Source organism: Tigriopus californicus, chromosome 6 (assembly GCF_007210705.1).
Source record: "Tigriopus californicus strain San Diego chromosome 6, Tcal_SD_v2.1, whole genome shotgun sequence".
In the NCBI taxonomy this organism is placed as follows: domain Eukaryota; kingdom Metazoa; phylum Arthropoda; class Copepoda; order Harpacticoida; family Harpacticidae; genus Tigriopus; species Tigriopus californicus.
Genome location: NC_081445.1, coordinates 8,817,945 through 8,828,724, shown reverse-complemented (window position 1 = coordinate 8,828,724; position 10,780 = coordinate 8,817,945). Strand labels below are relative to the sequence as shown.

At 39.3% G+C, this 10,780-nt stretch overlaps 2 protein-coding genes across 3 annotated transcripts in view; one reads left to right on the top strand and one right to left on the bottom strand.

Moving 5' to 3' along the window:
- The first annotated feature begins 3,206 nt into the window (after positions 1–3,206).
- Positions 3,207–7,356, top strand: LOC131882413 (uncharacterized). Of its 2 annotated transcripts, XM_059229550.1 has the most exons (6): positions 3,207–3,626; positions 4,145–4,383; positions 4,445–4,645; positions 5,243–5,483; positions 5,577–6,035; positions 7,073–7,356. In XM_059229550.1, the coding sequence occupies exons 1-6, from the start codon at positions 3,522–3,524 to the stop codon at positions 7,220–7,222; spliced, it is 1,395 nt and encodes a 464-aa protein (XP_059085533.1). In that variant the 5' UTR covers positions 3,207–3,521; the 3' UTR covers positions 7,223–7,356. The 2 variants fall into 2 exon arrangements, with proteins under 2 accessions (XP_059085533.1, XP_059085532.1); XM_059229549.1 differs by having other exon boundaries at positions 5,243–6,035.
- The window catches only part of LOC131882416 (uncharacterized), a 9,668-nt gene continuing 6,158 nt past the window's right edge, over positions 7,271–10,780 (bottom strand). The window contains exons 9-11 of the mRNA XM_059229552.1: positions 9,095–9,178; positions 8,875–9,036; positions 7,271–7,445 (exon numbers count right to left, since the gene is read on the bottom strand). Coding sequence (XP_059085535.1) covers positions 7,359–7,445; positions 8,875–9,036; positions 9,095–9,178 — 333 coding nt within the window. The 3' untranslated portion in view covers positions 7,271–7,358. The remainder of the gene's footprint in view (positions 7,446–8,874; positions 9,037–9,094; positions 9,179–10,780) is intronic.

Here is a 10,780-nt window from a genome sequence, read left to right as displayed (position 1 = left end):
TCAATCACACTTTATTGAATCTGTCAGTTTTTATGGCATTTAAAATGCATTTCAATACGTTGTCCGTGAGGTTCGTTCGCCCCGTGGATTCTCATTCTCGTCGGCGTGCTCGGATCTCCAGTCCAATCCAAATTCAAGGTCAAATGATCCGCGAGTGTCCAGTCCATAATGATGTTCTTATGTAGTTCTGGGTCTGTCTGCATAAGCAGGGTGCCCGCTTGGCTTCTAGTCCCTCCCGTCCGCTTCGTTAAGCAAACGAACTCACTCTACAATCCACAATCCTACCCTAGTATTCTTGGCCTTGTGTTGTTTGCAATAAGCACTACTCATCAAGCGGCCTTCGAAAGAAACAGTACGTCAAATCAGGAACCTCTGTACTAAGTGGGGTCATCCGTGACTTTTCCTGGACCACCTTTGTACATATGTAGTAGGATATCTAATGTAGGTCGACTAAAAATAGTACCTTTAAGTCAACATTTGCTATCCTTGCATGCATTTTCGTCATTTATTGTCTTCAGATAAATTGTTATTAATGGTCTTTTTTATGAAGAAGAAGTTTTTGAAATGTGAAACCTTTTTAGGATCCTGAATCATTTTAAAAAATGATTTTTTAAATCAATAGCATTGATATTACTGATAAGGCTGACAGGTAACAGATTATAGTTCAATGAAGTGTTATTGGTACCGAAAAATAAGCCTTAAAAGCAGTTTATTTTCTATTTCATTGTCTGATAAATGAATCTGCCATTCAAACTTGAACTTTTGCTTCTCGCCAGCAACTGCTGATTTGAGCAAATTTGGTAAATTCATGTTTTATCTTTATCTCTGCTTGGGGTTTTCTTGGCTTTCAGGCTTGGTTATGCTAGAGGATCAAACTTTTGAATAGGCTTCCTATGAGGCACAATTGTGTGGGGGAGGTTGAATGTACTTATTCCTCAATTCTCTTCAACAGATTGCTCCCTAGCAAGGACAAATAATTGATTTTGCTTACACACATCAACACTAATACATACACGCATAATCACTTTGATATTTGGACCCTACCCAACATTGATTTCAATATGACTGATTACTGGCTATGATTTTTAGGTGTTTTTGGAGTCTCATAACCTTATGTCCAGAGGCCTGTCTTTTAGTGCTTGTACCTTGGAATTAGGGGCTTGGACGTTAATTGGTATGAAAATACGCTTGCCTAAGTGGTGAGCAGATGCTCATTCTGGGTAACGTCCAAGCCTTAACTTAGAGGTAAGAGCGTTTGAAAAACTCCCTTATGGTTAGTTACAAATCAAAATAAAAAATGGGCCAAAAGGTTAAATAGCTTTATTTTTTTCATACTCTGGGGCTATAGTAGGTAAAAATAATATGGATTGAGGTTAGAGAGCCACTTCCATTGGAATCAGATATTCAGTAGCTTGTTCATAGTATAATTGTGATAATATCCTTCAATGAAAGCATGCTTAACCATCTAGCTTGTTGAGGGTGTTAGTATTCTGTCACAATCAGGATTGTGAGAATCACTATCCCATCGTAAGTATTTCGAAGAAAAATATCAGCTTTATCATAATCCATGCATGAAAACTAACGGAATTTATTACGTAGAATAATGTTTCATGCCTTCATGCAAATTTGACCATTACATGAAATTGTGTCAACTTTAGAATGGAGTAAGTAAATAAAATCTTTAAAAAGTGAGGCAGACTCAAGATTCTTCTTTTTGTTTGCCATTTTGTTCAAATTGGATTTTAATTTCCCTCTCATTTCTTAGAAGCTAGACCATAATGATAATCATTTGCCAAAACAGAACTTTTTTGCTTCCTGCAAGATTCGCTCCCATAGGAATTTGGTATCCTGGAAGATCGAGTCCCATATATGTCACTTCAGCAGTCCATACTTTCCAAGGAAGTTCTTGAGTATGTGTAAAATGTATACTGCACACCAAGTGTGTGGGCCAATCCTCTGATGTGGAGGAGGAAAGTCGCCTGAGTCAAAGCAAACTGTTGCTTCTGCCTGGATCGTATTTCAAGTGTTCCAAATATGCGGGATTTTATACAGTGACGATGACAAGTCTGCATCTCTGCAGGAAACGGCATGACACACAACTGTTTCTTTCTTGGCTCTGGAAGGAAAATGACTCGAAACCTCCACTTTGGTTTAGGAACCACGGATCAAGATCAAACAAACGAAAGTGGCAAAATTGGAATTTAATGATGATAAGGTAGACAAAAATGTCGAGGTCATGATGGCGAGCGATCAATTCTGGCTGCTTTGACGCAAGAGGTCGTTATAGCGGGAAATATACAAGTAGAGGGCTGAAACGAGTACCTAAATATAAATCGATCCCAGGCATCCTCGTTACGCCCTAATAAGCTTTTACACATCAAAGCATAGTTTGGTATGCCACGAACTTCTAGAAATATGGACTGTGAACGACCTTTTGAACGACCTGTGAACGTCAAATTGGTCTACTCTTGGTTATAACAACTTTGAGCGACCTTTCGATTGAAGTAATAAAATAAGAAACGTAAACCTCTTCACTAAAGGCAATTCATTTTCATGTTAGTTACTTGTAAAGTGGTTCGTTTCAAAGTTATGTTGTCAAGAGCTTATGTGGCTGACCAAGAGTAGGCCGAAAAATCGAATTTTATGTAGTGTTAACTACATAACTTCCGACACCTCTCCTGGGTTCCCAAGGCATAATTTTAGACCCAAATTTGGCCAAGTTCATCTATTCAACAAGATCTTGTGGCCGTATCAATTGCTTATTTGGAATAAAGTGAACAGTTAAGGAGATAAGAAATGTTTGCATCCGTTCGTAGTCCACATCTCTAGAAGTCCGTGGGTTCATTATCCCATGAAAAAGATCAAAATAGTAATCAAAATGATCCCATTGGTATTTGCTTTGTCTTAGAGGTCAAGTAGAGATATAATGGGCCAATGATACTACTTCCCATTTTCCAAACAACACACAATTCGACTTTTCCATCAATAACACCCAAGCTCACTCTACAACAGTTTGAAAAGAGACTTGATATAGAGCTCGGTTCCAAAAGCACCCACCAACTTATGCATCAACACCTATTGGTTTCCATATACGTTATCAACCTTCTGCCCTCTGTCCCATTTTCGCTCTCTCCGTCTATTTCAAATGCTTTCTCCACTTATGTCTAATGAGTCTGAAAAAGTCTTGGATCAGTGACCCAACTCTTAGTCATAGTGTCTCGCGGGCTCGTAACAATTTGTGTGCCCACGTGAATGTACACATACTCGCTTGTGGCGCATGGAACAACTTGGAACGGAGGACCAAACGAACAAACGGAGGAACGAGCGAACGAACGGACGCGAAGGCAAGTGGCAAAAGTGGCAAGTGTCTCCTCGTCAGTAGGTGATTGACCCACTTGGAGATGGGAGGGAGGAGCAAACGCATAGGAGGAGTTGGAGTGACAAAATAGAGATGGTTAGTGACAACTAGAGAGACACAAGGAGGAAACCCTGATTCATCGGGGGAGTCTCCAGGGTCCAGCATGTCGCCGCGAAGACCCGTTCCCAATTTGAAGTTGTCCTCCGTGAACATGGTGGTCCGACTCCTGGCGGGTGCGGCTCTCAGACACGATCTAGTTTATATCGAGGTAAGACCACGGTTTGGTGACGTCAAGCAAGATACGTTTGCAGAATTTGTGTCAATTGAAGGCGAGATGTTTTAGCATCTTTTGCTTTTGTGGTGGAAGAATTGAAGGAGATTTTGAGATTCTGGAGAGATTAAGGATAAAAGTTCAAACATACGTATATTTCTGCATGAATCTGACATGTTTGACAAAGCAATTCAGATAATTGAAAAACGTCAATTTATACTCGGATAAGTTTGGTAGATTGACCATATATTCTTTAGCATTAGTTTGATGAAAATATCAGGTTTTGTTTTCGCTTTGTCATACTCCATACCTAATAGAGCTTCAGGTATTTTGAAACAAAGTGCAAAATATGTATGCCCTGGAGAGTACTAGTTTGAAAAATGAAACCAGGAAACGGTTTTGCAAATAAGTCACAAGAAAATCCTCTTCTGATTTTTCTTTTCATTTCACCCTAGTTTCCAGTCACTATGTCCCTCAGATCCAACAGTGATTGATTATTATGCTTGACATTTCAGGAAACTCTTCGGATTCTGATCCATTTGGGATTGTTCACCGATATTGTAAATGCCACGTTGAAGCTGCTCAACATCCGTCGAACGTATTCAAAGCCCGATAAGATGCTTCTTCATCACAAGCTTCTGATCAAGACTTTACTGCCCAAGTTACTCAACTGCCATTTGGTGGCCATCAACCTGAGATACGACTTTATCAAACACTCTTTTGAGGCCAAGGAGATCATCCTACGAGGAATCAGGTAAGCAAATCTATCCATAAAAACAACACTCAAGATATCAAGCACCATTATTGTCTGACAGACACTTTCGCAATCTGGAAAGGATCGACCTGAGCGGTTTTTGCACCGACGAATTGGTCACGAAATTGAGCCGACATTGCCCTCATCTGCGCCATCTCTCGGCTAATCACAGCAAAGCTCTCAGTAATTCTGCCTTAAGTGCATTGACCGGAGCCATCCGGGATGGATCCGAATTCGTTCTTGGCTGCAAAGAACTGAGAAGGTGAGTCCAAAAATTGACTTATAGCGGTCTCAGTAGGTGAGGATGGGAAAAATATTTTTCTACTGTAGTCACCCTTGCCAAAGCACATTCTGTAGCACCTTATAAAATTCAACCTGTACATGAATTAACATTTCTGATGTCATTTACGGTTCGAACGAGAAGCTGGAAGTTTTTTTTCATAATTACAACAACGTAGAAAGATAAATACGAGATTCCAATTTTGATTTTGTCTTGCAGATTTGCCAGCCTAAAACAACAAGGCTCCTAAAATGCCATGCTAAGAAATGAGCTAACTAATCAAACCAAGGGATAAATTTTCAAAATTTACCAGTTAAACCTTGATCTCAGAAAAAGGGTTATGTTGACAATAATGAGTGTCAATTGCCAAAAGTTGCTCATAAAATGTGAAATTTGAGGGTCAATGGTGTCTTTATTCTGCTCGTCTCTTGGCAGAGTATTTTGGCCATTTGCCTTTTTACATTATTAAGAAAAAGCCATGTAACTTGTTCATCTTTAATTTACAAAGTTCCCTCCAAAATATCTTGGGTTCATCATATCTAACAAAGAATTGTAACCTCAACTCTTTTTGGATTGCAGACTGGAGATATTCAACTGCCCATTGATCACGGCCTCAAAACTTGTGAGCCTGATCTTGATACTGCCCAAGATATCGTTTATATCCTCGGAAAAGATGCCCATCGCATTTGAAAGCTCCGCTCTTTTCGAATCCGGTCAACGGTTTCAGCTCACCAATTTTGAGCACACTGTGTCTCATTTGGAGCGTTCCCAGGAGAAGTTCTACCAGCATCTCACCAGGGGTGAGACGTTTCTCCACAAGGTCAGCGAGATCTTTCCCAAGATCCTCACCGTCAAATTGACCCTGTCCTACTACGGGGACAGTCACGTGGTGTCACAAATACGATGTTTTCAGAACATTCACACTTTGATACTGGAGTTGCCGGATGGCCGATTGGAGGAGAGCTTCCAAGAGCTCTTAATGGAACGAGGTCACCAATTGAAGAAATTGTGTCTGCGCGTTCAGTTTGCCAATCTGAGGGACTTGACGTCAGTGTTCCAATTTTGCCCCTCGTTGACCGTGTTCCAGTTCTTCACAATCACTCTATTTGATGATGGCTTCCATGGCACCAAATGGGAGCGATTCCCGTCGAGTGAGTTCCTCGTCGAGCTTTGTTTGGGTGTGGGCAAGACTTTTTCGAGGAACATCGAGCTGTTCCCTGCCATCATGGAGGAGCTGCTTCTCAAGATGGCCAATATGGAACGTGTTGCCTTATCAGGAATCTGTTCCTCGTGGCTGGACGATAAAAGCATCGACTTTCTGGTCATCCAAGGAGGACTTGGGGCCATTCGAAACCTCTCAATCAACGGGAAGGTAAGGCAAATCAACTCAGATCAGGAATACATTGTTTTANGACGATAAAAGCATCGACTTTCTGGTCATCCAAGGAGGACTTGGGGCCATTCGAAACCTCTCAATCAATGGGAAGGTAAGGCAAATCAACTCAGATCAGGAATACATTGTTTTAAGGTTTGCCCAGTCTTGGGGATCGATGACCAGAAAATAAGCCCTCTTGATCGTTAAGAAGTTAATTAAGTTAATGTTTTTAATTGCTATTTTTTCCTTTTGATGAACGAAACAGAAGTTTTTCGTTAATCATTAATTTCGTTTTAGAAGCGGCAAATTATGTCGAAATGGCATGAAATGAATGGAAAGCCTGACAAAATGTTTCCCATCAAAATTAGAACCGGTAAATATCAAAACCAATGTTTGTTGATTTGCTTATCACCTAGGGGGTTAACATCTGATATTTTAAATATCAGCCACAAAAAATAGACCTTGAATTAACCTTTAACAATTTGATGCACATCTATGGGCTTAAGAAATAACTAATTTAATGAACGGACCTAAGCACATTCAATTTCATTTTTTCATTATTCCTCCTTTATTTGGCTTGGAAACATGTAGTATTGACTCAAAACAATTCTCGACGTGCTATTTTTATGATGCGTAGTTTCGCCTACCCTTAAGTCCATAGTTAAAGACCGAAATCCTCCGTCACTTTTCCAAATTCGTAACTCACAGGGACCCTTATTTCCAACGCCAGACAACCCAAACGATATGGGGAAGAGGGATAGTAGTTTGCTAAATAAACTACTCGTTACACGCCATGAATGTGGGTTTTTTCCGGACAATTAGTTACCAGGTCATTCATTACACATGAGATTTTGACAATATTAGCCAAAAACAATTCGATACGGAAGGAATCGGCCCAATCGGTCTTATATTTGGTACAGTAGAGACTAACTCCCACTGCGCCCTCTGAAGTGCAGAACGTTAACCACATTTTGTGTATCAAAGGAGGCCCACTGATAGTGCAGATATAACTTTTCTTTGTCTTTACGTTCCAGTGTCCCTTGACCCTCATCTCCGCCCTATCATTGATTCAACATTGTCAGAATTTGGACCATATTCCACTCCACGGCTGGAATTTGAACGTGGAAGACCGATTGGAGTTGATAAATTTTATCCACGCGAACGACCTAAATGTGACTATATAACGCGAAATGCAAAATAACCCCCATGATATTGGTATATATATATACGTATAGATTTGACTCGTCTTTATTTCCATATTGAATTAATAGACAAGATTGAAGTGAAATGAGGTCAATAAATATGATTCTAAACACGACCTCAGTCTTCTTGGGGAGGTTTGTATTCCTTGATGTCTTCGAGGTCGGTCTCTAAACCGGTCATAGCTGCACTCAAACCCGTTTTAACCTAGAACGAGTGGATCAAATTAGCTCACCTCATCTGATTTTAATGTGATGTGAAGAATTCCAATGAATTTCGATCAATACGAATCAATTCCTTAACTGTTCGGGAACGTAGAAGCTAGTGAGGTGGGATATATTCGTCACTTACGAGATAGAACCCAAATGGGTTTAATCATAGGAACAAAACTCCCGCAAAAACTAGCAGCTGACATTAGTGGAATAACTAACGCCCAACTTGCAGTGTGACTAGTACAATTCAATTCATGATATAATTTACAGCAAATTTGAAGGCAACTTTCATGATTTAAGGGTGGAGCAATTAACCAAACAGTTCTCAATACTCCGGTGTCCGTTGGTTCGAATCTCGGACTTTTAGAGTTCAAATGACCAAACTTGCAATCATTCCATAAGCTGAGGTGTTCAATTACATGTACATCTGACCGAGGCAACAATGTCCCTAAATATGGACAGCCTCTATTCCGAACGCAGCTTCCATGCTGCATTCTTGGGATGTTCTTATTCCGGAGCTGTGACTACGGAACAAACAAACGAACTTTTTCAAATTCTGACTAATCGTAAGCAAACTTAGAATCCCGGATTGTTCACACTTCTACTCCCGATTCCCGACCCACAGAGATACATAAAGACAAAAAAAACCCTAAAACATACAAACACAAAAATTTCGAGGGAAACGTACTTTGACGTACTTTTGAAAAATTTAGATGACTGATATCAGGGTACATAGAGAAACACATTTGGCACTCTTGATTTGAAAACGTTACCGAATTGGGAAATGATTGGGTCATTACAACAGGTCGAAAATATAGGTTCTTTTTATCTAAAGTATTTTAAAACTTGTTCAACCTGTTTGCATTCTATCTTTTCTAAACATTACAAAGTTGTATATTCTATGCTAAGCTACAAACCCAGCTGGCCCATGGATGATTTTGTGAATTATTTAAAAATTACCAGTAATAAAGCAACACCACCTCAAGTCTAAGTATCATTATTGCTTTCAATCACAAGGGACCAGTGATGGACATCGTTGATTTAAAAGTTAACTTTGTCAAGTGCGTAAGTGATTTTCAAAGCTAACCATCTTAATCCATTTCTTTTTGACCATAGTGCATGTCTCTTTTCAAATCATAGCTGAATTTCTTTAAATCTAAATGAATGAATTTAAGGTTTTGATGTTCATTTATGTAAAATATCAAACACATTTTGCACCTTTGGGATGAACTTAGATCATAGTTGGCGCCATTTTGAAATCAAGAAGAAGACTACTTTGCTCAAGGGTACCAAATATTTTCCTGACCCCTACTCATTGGGAATACTTGGCATGCTTCTTGCAAGTCAAATTTTGGGAGAAATATCTACGTATATCTGCGCTTACCCCAATCCCTGAAAAGAAAGTTGCAATAAATCAAACAGACCTGATTGAATTCTTGCACAACCAATGACAATTGCCCGAGCATGTAGTTAAGATTGGAATCCACATCCCCCATTCGGTCAGTGAGACCCTCAACTTGTCCCTCCATGGCTCCTAATTTGGAACCACTGGGATTGCCCACATAACCTTCAGTGGTATTTTTTACCTGTAAAGTTTATAGGTCATTTTTAGAGTTGAATACTGTTTTCAAATACATACGTTACCTTTTCCAAAATGGTGATGGAATTCGACACTTGTTTATACATGATCCCCATTTGACGCCAGACTTGACCAATCTCTTTCTCAACCTAAAACGATTCCAGTCGCAAAAGTATGAATGAATAACACCAAAGTGATATTAAAGCCGAACTTTATGAACATTAGAGAAGGCATGTGCAGCATGAATACCAAGGAGGACAAAACACTTTTTTTGACAAAATACCTGTTCAACTTTTTGCAATCTTCCAAATCGTTTTATCAGGTACATATTGAATTTTTTTTCAATCAATTTTATTTCATTAGTTGACCTTTTGACATGAGCTTTGAATGAATATTTCTTTACTAATAAAATGACTATTGATCATTCCTTTCTGTGTTGCTACAACTCAAACTGGCAATGAATTTGTGGAACCATATACGCATTTTACTGGGTTCTTCTTATCCATGACAAACATTACTTATGGAATGTTTTTGTAAGCTAAAAGTGCCAAAAAATATGAAACTTATAACAGGGTCAAATGATTTTTAATAGGTTTTCTAAATCATGAATTCATGAAACATGCATTCGGTCTTGGACGCGTCAAGTCGTGCCATCATCATTAAAAAAGTTGTCCGCTACTCCCCCACAAAAATCCTATCAATACAACATCGTTCCCAGCATTGCGATCGAACGAGGATGGTAAAAACAGCTGTATCACGATCTATTTTACTTCCTTAGAATTTAGATTTTTTTAACATGCACGTAGGATTGTTCATCAAGAACAAGAGTCTCGATGATTGACAAACAATGTTGATAAATCACGAAATGACACTATAAAGGACTTGAAGCGATGATTTAAGTGATAATTTCGAAGTTGTTTGTCGGAAATAGAAAATTCATGAATGCCATCTCTATCACCCGTTCAAATCTTATTGTTCTTATTGTAGTCATTAAAAAGCTACAAATCTGTATTGGAGCAATTAAAATCATCAAGAAGACACACGGACCTTGTACTGAAATTTTGATTTCCCCCAAAACATTGAGGGCCTCCTCAAAAAATAGTTTGTTAGTCTTAAACGGAGTTTGATAATCTTTGAAGTAGGCATTGAATCCCACTTGAAGCACCACATTTTATGGAACCCTTGGAATAATGAAACTTGGATCGCCTCAAAATGTAAGAATAGAGTACCAGAATTCAATCACAGATGGCGTTGGAGCTTTAATCGTTATGGAGAATATGTCGGAATCTAACCCGTAACATTAAGGCCTCCATCGAATATGACCAGTTACAAACTGAGAGTAAGGTGGTTCAGGTGGTCAGGTCGAATACGAAGGCTTTTTTCTCTTATGCGAACTCTAAGAGAAATATGAAACACTCTGTTGGGCCTTTTAAGGTTGGTGGGGAAGCCATTAGCAATGTAGAGACTATGGCTAACATGCTTGGAGATCAGTTCTCCAGGGTGTTTCAAGATGCTTTAGAGGCCATCAGGAATATGAGACTATCGAGCTCTTCTGGTCCCGATGGTGTGACATCTCAGCTTCTGGTGAGACACTCAATGGTTCTTGCTCCTGTTTTCTCGTACTTGATGCGTTGCATCTTTGATCAGGGCAAGTTTCCATCTTCACTAAAGATAGCTCATGTTGTTCCAATTTTAAAGGGGGAGATTAGTCGCTCCCCAGTAACTATAGGCCGATTTCTCTTACTTCGAAT